Genomic DNA, 9,240 nt, shown 5'->3' on the forward strand with positions numbered 1-9,240 from the left:
CCTGCCCACCCCCCGCGGGCAGAGAGGAATGCAGCCGGGCAGAGAACACAGCCCAGAACACGTGTGGCACCGAAACTCTTGGGAGAGGAAAACAAGTCACAGAGGTGTGACAGGGTGACACGGGCAGGGCCAGGGAGCTTGGGCTGGGAACTGTGTGTGCTGCCACCACTGCAGCAGAACAGAGGGGCAGGGGGTGTGCGAGGGGAAAGGGATGGAGCTGGAAACCACAGCTGTGATTTAACGGGCGACAGGTAACCTGGGACGCCTGAGCTAAGGAGCTCCTGGCACTCAGCAAGGTGGTTTGGGTGATGAGCTGCAGAGGGAAGAGGTTCAGAGCAGGAAAATGCACAGGTATCACACTCGTTCCCTGTTTCACCCCGAATTCCCTAATTCCCAGGGGAACTGGCCTGGCCCAACCCTCCCCAGCAGCTCCAGCCCCGGCTGTGCCCAATGCTCCCATTTCACACACACCTGGGGCAGCTCAGACAAATCCAAACCAAGAATCCACGGGTTTCCATGACAGTTTATTTCTCCAAGCCAGGCCCTGGGGGAGCAGCGGTGCATAGGCTGCGATGAACCGACACGGAGAAGATTTAACAATTTCCTCATTTAATAAGTGATTTTCACTACATGATATTGTACAGTTATCTGTCCAAAAAAGATCAAGAGGTTTTAAAAAACGTGATTCTGTGAGATTCATATAAACGGCTCTGGGCGGCGCTCCCGGTCGCCCCGCAGAGCTCGAGGGGTTCCCGGGCTGCAGCCCCAGCACCGCTCTGCTCCGGGACACGCTCCGAGCGCCACCGACTCTCCGTGCCAGGCCCTGCCACCACCTCCTCTCCTCTGCGGGAGGAAGGCTCGGGGGGCCCAGCCAGCACGGGGGGAGGGTACAAACGGCTTCCTAAGCGAACTTTGGCTTCAGGAAAGAGACACAAACACCGAAAATCATAATGGCTTTAATCGTCAGCGGGTACGGAGAGGGCTGTGTCTGAAGGAAATGTACATCCTACCGGTGGCGCCGGCGAGGCTCAGGGTTACTCCTAGTGTCCACAGCAAGAAACTAACGTGTACGTGACGAGACGTAAAAGAAAAAGCAATCCCTTTAAAACCGACTCGGACATAAAAAAGTTCACAGTGGTTTGTACGCAGAGGATGCGATCGCGGACAGGGACGAGTCTCGGGCACCGCAGTGCCCCTGGAGACCCCGAGAGGGACAGGCCCCGCGGGGAGCGACCAACGTCTCATCGCCGCCGCAGCCAGCGAACGCCTCTCATCCAATGGAAGGAAAACCACAAACACGTCACCTATTCTGAGCAAGCTGAACAGCACACATGACAGTTTAAAAATGGAGGGTACAGACTATGATACAAGTCCCAACGAGGCAGCGCAAAGTGCCTATTTCTTGGCTTGTTTCGTGATCATACCCCTGGGAGGTGTCACGGGTCTGCTGGAATTGGGCTTCTTCTTCTCTGCAGGCTTCAAGATCTGCAAAGACATCGGGACACTGGTCACTGAGGAGGAAGCTTAATCTGCCTTCCAGTCCAACAGTCCACTCCCAAAGGTATTACAGACCTGCCCTAACTGTCCTGCCCCAGCCCATGCTGCCAGGAGCAGGCTGAGAGCCAACAGCTCTGCCTGGGAGACTTCATTCTGGAGTGGATGAGTTCAGCTCCCACACCACCAAGGGCTTATCACATTCCTGCAGATGTGAGTGCAAACACTGCCCTGTCTGCAGGTCACAGTGTGAAGAGCCATCGCTTTGTAACAGTGAATCCCTGGCCCAAGCAGCACAGCTGTAACCTGTGCCCTCACTCGCTGGAGGGAAATCCTCAGACAACATACCTGGAAAGAGCACATTAGTGTTTCATCCACACTCATCATGGCACCCGCGTTGTCGAATTCTCCACAGTAATTTGGGGCCGAAAACAGAGTTACCAACTGCCTCTTTGCAAAAAACTCGTATCCATCTTCAACCACCTTTAGAGGGAAGAGAAGCGTTAGACTCTGTCGTGCCAAGCTCAGCAGAGGCAGCAGCTGAAAACCTGCTGTGTTTAAGGAACACAAGTCCAAATGTTTACACCAAAACAGGGGCACCCCAAGAACCAGTGCGGCAGCCGAGCCCATCAGCCATGAGAAGCCCAGGGCTCTGTCAGGACCAAGATCCTGCTCAGGGCCACAGCTCTTACGCATTACAAAATAAAACGTTCACAACGAGGGTCATTGAAGAGGGAGAGGCTGTTCAGAGATCAGGGATCTGATCCTGCCAGACAGGGACAAGTTGGCTGGACAAGACCCTCAGCACCTTGGGCTGACACGGGGCAGTTCCACACTGAGCACGTGTGTGCAGGGCTGGACCAGGTGACCCCAGATCGTTCTACGGCTCAAAACTGACATACCTGATGAGCTCTGCATATGAGATCCAAGTCATGTTTATGGAGAAACTTCGCAACCACTTCAGCACCGAAGGTGAAGGACACTCCCCTGTCGTTCTCACCCCAGCCCAGGACATCCTTGTCCGGGTCCGACCACAGCAGGTCGCACAGCAGACCCTGGTCGGGAACGTCCGTGGGACGCATGATCCGTCTGATCTGCTCCATGGACTGCAGGTCTGGGGACAAACCTGTGCAGGGGAGGCACACACAGCCACAGCTCAGCTGAGCTCCACGGGACTCACACTTTCATCAGGACCACAGAACTGCTGCACCTCACAGCCCTGCGGTGACGGCAGCTCACAGGGTCCTAATGCAGCATTTTTAAAGTCTTGGTGGCAGAAGACAAGCCAATTTCTAGGAGATTTGCTGGAGCAAGATAAGCAAAGCCACTTCCGTGTTTCACAGGATTATAGCAATCTCACTGCAATATTTTCCAAGTGAGAGAAGAGCAGCTAAGCACCAGAGACACTCACAGGTGTTTGCTGCCACGACCAGGCCCAGGAAGATGAAACACAGCACCAAACCACTCACACCATCTGCCACTTAGGTGTGTCCCTGGGCAACTCTAAGGACTTGCAAGTGCTAAACCACTGACGGTGCACTGTGTACTTCAGGCCCTCAGAAAGCTGCGTGGAGCAGATATCACGTGGCATAAGCCAATCCACAAGTGAAAGCAGTCAGGTCAGACAGGGCTGGAGCAGCCTGTAAACCACCCCCAGGAGCCTCCCAACCCAAACCGCCGGTGCTGCCAACACACGTGTTCTCAGGACAGGCAGCAAACTCCAGGTGGGTTTGGCCAGGTGTGGAAACCCTGCAAGGACTCTTTACCCAGAGCACAGGCTGTCCAACAGGCCTCTTGGTGGGAAAGCAAATGCAGATCATGGTGTCTGAGGCTACAGAACCACCAGCTCCATGACTCAGAGCTGACACTTAGCAAGCCCAACCCTCACACACAAGTCAAGGCAGAAATCCCTCAAGTTTTGAAGTCAGCAACGTAAACACAAACTTGCCATGGCTGATACTGAGCACTGCAGCTGCTCAAACATCACTTACCCCCATGACAGCAGAATATCTTCTCATCCACAATAGCTGCAATTGGTAAACAGTTAAAACAGTCTGTGAAGGTTTTCCACAGCTTAATGTTGTATCTTCTCTTACCTAGGAGAGATTGGGGAGAAAAAGTCAATAAGCTTTTCTAGCACAACCACAACCAACCTAACATGGCTGACTCAAGTGCACTGAGACCTGCAGAGAGTCAGCACTGAAGCACATACACAACATCCCTTTTCTGAGACCCACTGACAGACAGTACCAATCTGTTCCACAGAACAGCGTCCCACTGCTGGCACCCAGGGCCTCGAGCCCCAGATCTGCTCTGGAAAATTACCCCTTGGGGGATCTGATCCATTTCAGACCCTTTGCTGTGTCCTTCAGGGGAACACAGCAATTCTTGAAAAGCAGATTCTCTTTAAAATTCTGCTTTACCACATTGGTGTGTCTCTGTAGAGACAAGACTGAAAAATGAAACCGAGTTTCACCAGTTTCAAAGGGACTCTCCCAACAGACACGAACCCTGAACATGTTTGTGCTGTATGACTAAGCTGTGATTAATCTCCACAGAGACAGCTCTGAAATACCACACATCTTTGTTTCTCACTGGAGGAGAACAGGACATGGAGAGCACATCTTATAAGCTGTGTCCCACCACACAAGTTGTGACGTGCTCCAGTGCACAACTAACTGCACAGCATCACCTCCTCTGCCTGGTGCGGATTACATCACATCCTTGGGAACAGGACACAGGTCTCTGCTCCGGCCTCGGGGCGTGAGCAGCGTGACGTTACAGGCCTCAGCACACAGCAGGCTGCAGGCACTGCAACACAGCCACAGCAAACATCAGCCCATTCTCAGAGCTGGTTTGCCACACGAATACATCCCCATCACCCCTCAGATGGAAGAGGTGAACTTCCGTGAGCACCTCAGGTTCAATTTTCTCACTTCTCATGAGAGGAGAACTGTCAGTTAACACAGCAGGCAGTAAATAAAATCCCCCCCTCGCACGCTGTGCTGTACCATGAGGACCAGGGACAGGCCAAGGGCCCCTGAGTGCACAGAGGGCACTGGGGAAAGGAGCACCCAGCACGGCCGCCCCGCTGTGCTTACATTCACTTACATTCATCGTAAAACCCATAAATTCTGTTGATGCTGGCACACTCGTGGTTCCCTCTCAGGAGGAAAAAATTCTCTGGGTATTTAATTTTGTAGGCCAGTAGAAGACAAATGGTTTCTAGGGACTGCTTTCCTCTGTCGACGTAATCACCGAGGAACAGGTAATTGCTCTCCGGTGGAAAACCTCCGTACTCGAAGAGCCGGAGCAGGTCATAGTACTGTCCGTGGATGTCACCTGCAACGAGCGAGACACGACACCCGAGTGACCCCTCAGTGCACACCCTGACTGGCTCTGGAGAGAGCAGCTCAACGATGCAAGGGAGAGAAGGGTGAGCAGCGAGACAGTGACCGCAGCTGACGTCAGGTGACAGTCACCGCGCACCGAACGGTCCCACCCTGACACCCCTGCAGTGCAAGGGTTACCCACCCCCAGCAGCAGTGTGTGGCTCCCTGGAAACACTCCAGACACCAAGAAACCCACCATGGTTTCTGGACACACTCAGTAGTGCAAACGCCAGCAGAGACGCTGCATTGAAAGTGGCATCAGTATTTCTGCCTCTGGTTTAAATCGTGAGTTTGTTTCTGACATCAGAACACTGAACCATGACCTGCCAGTGTTAGAAATGTTGAACAAGCTCCTCCAGTCTGAAGCAAGTCCTGAGTGTCAGGGCAGGACACAACACTGCTGGAAGCTCTCAGCACTGCTCACTGCTCACTGCTCACGTTGACACCCTTCACTGTCCTGGAGAAGCAGCTGTGCACACACCGAGCACTGCCGTGTGCCAGGGTGGCGCCACCAAACTGGAGTCACTCCAGGAGACAGCACAGAAAGGTGAGTTTCCAGCAGGATTTTAGTGCTGTCAGACCACTGTGCAACTCTGCACAGCAGACAACAACCCACTGCAGCTCCTCACTGCTTCCCCTCGTCCAGTCACGACTGGGCCACTGGCCAACTGATACACAACTCCTGTCCGCAGCTCCACGTCAATCCCTTTCCCAGCACCTGGTGAAACTGGACCAGTTACTTTTTGGGTTTGGGATACTTTGGTCCCCGCCCCAATTCCCACATGTTACCTCCTCCTGCTCACTGCCCTAGGCAGGGTTTGATTCCACCTCTTGCTACCATCACTATTGGTTACACTGTAAATAAGTGAAAGTAGCATCTGGTACCTGTTCTCTGCCTGAGTTCTGCATTTACCTGACACACCCCAAGGATCAAACCAAAACTGACAGTACTCACCGCAGATTTTCAGTGGAGCTTCAAGTTCCAGCAGAATAGGCTGACTCAGAAAGATTTCTCTGGATTTCAAGCACAATCCTCTGATTTCATTCTCTTGCAGTTGGACGTTCTTGCCTGGTTTCGATCCCCGCACTGTCGGGAGGAGTCAGAGTCAGTTATCAAACCCAAGGACATCCCTGGTGTTATTTCAGAGCCTGAGTAAGTGCCAGTGTAGCAGTGCATGAGCAGGTACCAGGGACAATCAGTCTGCTGAGGTGACACGGCACCAGGGAAAGGGCAGTGTGTTCTGTTCCAGTCGTATGTTCCTTTCATCTAACACAGCCCATGGCTCAACACTTCCCCTGTTAAATGTCAATCTGAAATAGCATCACTTTAGTTCCCTTTAGTTCCAAAACCATCTTGGACAATGTGCCTATATATACCCTTCCTGAGGAAGCAGCTCCACACTGTGCTCTGCAGAGCTGTGTGAGCTGTGTGCCCCAAGCCAGGCCCAAGAGCAGGGACACCAACAATAAACCCTGGGCTGCCTCACTCTGCACTGCAGCTAGCACAGCCAAACAGGCACAGGACTGGAAGGTCAGGATGAGCGGTAAGGGAGCACTTTGGATCCCGAGGCCAAACCAGCTCTCCTTGTCACAGCACTGAGCATGGCAAGGACCAGCAAGCAGCAGATCTACCTCCCAGAACACTTTGCCCTCCCAACCCTCACCCTTCACTGACTGCCCCTACCTCCCCCACTGCCACAATTCCCGAGAGCTGGCTCTGTTAACAGCCACTGCTTCTCCTTCCTGCTCCAAGGACACCAGCCTGGCCTGAACAAGCTTCACTCCCACCTGTGCTGCCCAGAAACACAAGGGACATTTCTCCAGCAGCCGTGCCCAAATCGCACACAACAGCATTTATCAGGGCTAGGATAAGACTAGGTAAAAACATTTCTGAGTATGCCTTTACTGGTGAAGCTTAAATTAGTATTTAGTGTCAAAACCAGTGCCAACATGGAGCACTGATAAGGCCCAAGGAAAGCAACAGGCCAAGAGAAGCAGAGATCTTCACCAGGGCCCATTGGTGCAGCTGCAGCACAGCTGGGTGACCTGAGAACCTGAGCCTGACAACACCTCCACAAACAGGATCACTAACTGGCAAGGCTGCCTAGTGAGGTGAGTGCTGCCAGCGACTCCCACACTGAGACGGAACAATCCGTGTCCTTATCCTAAAGGTTTGGTCTTTAACTGCTGAGAAACACCACAGGCCCAAACCCTCCCAAACACCTGTGCAACATTACCCTCCTCGACTCGCAGCCACACAGGAATTTTCCAAGGAGTCCTGAGCCACAGCAAGTTACTCCAAATGCCAAATATCCAGCAGCACTGAACAGAAATGCTTTGAATGAAGTGATCAGCTGGCTGAATTATAAACGTAACATTGACGTAATCTTACGTTTTACAATTCACCTTGGGCTCTGAGATCATACAACATTCGCTTTCTGAGAAGCCAAAAATCCAACTTTCCCCGATTTTGGTCATGTTAGAAATTGCTGAAACCAAACCCTGTACTTCACATCCATAAATTAAAAAGTACAAAATATTATACAGACTATGTAATGCACTGAGTCACTGAAGCTCATGAATAAAACATCTGCGTTCGTTTTGCTGCAGATTAAACGAGGATCTCAAGAGTGAGTGTTTCAGAGACAGGTTTTCCAGGCTGCTCCGACACATTTCCATGGCAGTGGTATAAGCTCCATGCAGTTTGAGTCACCTGCCTGCAGAACTGCTGGGCAGGATGAAGTGATGCTTTGCAGCAGTTCCCAGACTCACTGGTGCAGGCAGCAGAGAGAGGTGCAGCCCTGCAGGACTCTGCCTGCCACTGGCACTCCCACCATCCTGTCCCACACACAACCAGCACAGGAGAAACAAATGTGCTCTGTTTCTTCTAACATGGACCTAAAAAGCTGAGGGGAAAGTGGGTGTGGCTTCAGAGGAATCAAATACGCAGCAGTGCACGTTGGTTCGAGGAATCTGTATTTTTAGTGCAAGGATTTTCTCTTCCACAATGAAAGAGCTGGCACGGAAATGCAGGATGTTCAGCCTTAATGACTTCTTAAAAGGTTTCTCTGAGACTTCAAGTGACTTAGTCCCTTTAAGAAAGGCAAAAATAATAGAATATGAAAAACGTGTTGTGCTTACAGTTTTGTGTCTCTGCTTTGGCCCCAGAGGTTGCAGAGCTCAGACAGGGCAGTCAGGATCAGAGAGCAGCTCACCAGTGCTGCACATGCACCAAAACCCCCTCAGAAATGACAGTCTGGGAATGAGAGCAGAACAAGCTAAAAGATTGATCAGCTGGGGAAGAAGTCAGCCCATTTCAAGTGGTGCTTCCTTTGACTGAACATGCTGCTGCACTGGTGGCCAGAGACACTCCTGTCACTGAACATCATTTCTGGAGAGCCCGAATTTCAGTGCCCAGTCTGGTGTGCTCTCACAGCTGAAATCTGCACCACCAAAGAAACATGAGGAGTTTTGGAAAAATAAGCTCTCACCAGACAGAAAAGAGTAAAGATCCCTCTCTGGAGCCTGGAGAATCCCTGCAGAGATACTGCCCCGGACACAGGTTCAGCTGTTAAAATTAACGCTGATTTCTGAGACAGGGAGAAAAGCTGCTGGCAAACAAGAGGTACCACGGCTCAGATTAGCGCACTCCAAGCAGCGCAGCGCGCCAGCTGCCCAGCAGAGGGGGAGGAAGGGAGAGGGAGCACTGGAGGCACTCACTCTGGGGTGAGCAAACAGCGAGCACAGTGTCGCTGCAGCTGCCAGAGTTCCAGCACCCCTGCCACCTAGAGGGACAAACGGCTGAGGAGCTGAGCGCTGTGCGCTCCAGATCCCACACAAGGCCGCAAGCCTAGGGATCACACACTCCTACAGCACCACCCAACGCTCTGCGCCGCTGACAGTCCCTTACGTCACTCGAGGTTAAGAGGAAACGGATGGATATTGAAGAAAGCATCCCAAAATAGCAGAGTTCAGGAGGGCGAGAAATGTCAGTGATCCAAGCATCTCGTTTCCCCTCAGAGCTGTGTAAAAGCAGCTGAAATTCTGTCAGCTGAAGTGTGAGAATGGAGTTCTCCCACAGAAAACGTTTTAAGGAAAGGGAGTCTCTCTGCAGGTCAGTTTGGGGTTTTGGCTTATTAAACAAGTCTCTCAGTTTCGCCACATTTTACATTAAGATGTCTGCAATCCTGGAGACATTTCCAAAAATACTGCGGGTTGGGTTTAGTCTAGATTTTAGCAGCTCCTGATGACAGTTTCACAGTCAGTTTTGCACCACAGGCACAAAGGGAATAAATAACTTGAAAGTGGCTGATGTAAAAGAGGTTGTACTTTACTGTAGGCACCACCAGCTTTG

General features: G+C 51.9%; 1 protein-coding gene across 1 annotated transcript; it reads right to left on the reverse strand.

Annotated features, from left to right (window-relative positions):
- Nucleotides 1-1,225: 1,225 nt before the first annotated feature.
- PPP1CC (protein phosphatase 1, catalytic subunit, gamma isozyme) lies at nucleotides 1,226-5,980 on the reverse strand (the record flags this gene model as incomplete). The annotated part of the gene is made up of 6 exons (XM_009079077.1): nucleotides 1,226-1,485; nucleotides 1,843-1,977; nucleotides 2,397-2,620; nucleotides 3,486-3,590; nucleotides 4,606-4,836; nucleotides 5,842-5,980. Coding segments are annotated over 6 exons (924 nt in total), but the record flags the coding sequence as incomplete, so codon positions are not given.
- Nucleotides 5,981-9,240: the final 3,260 nt, after the last annotated feature.

Source organism: Acanthisitta chloris, unplaced genomic scaffold (genome assembly GCF_000695815.1).
Source record: "Acanthisitta chloris isolate BGI_N310 unplaced genomic scaffold, ASM69581v1 scaffold37167, whole genome shotgun sequence".
In the NCBI taxonomy this organism is placed as follows: Eukaryota; Metazoa; Chordata; class Aves; order Passeriformes; family Acanthisittidae; genus Acanthisitta; species Acanthisitta chloris.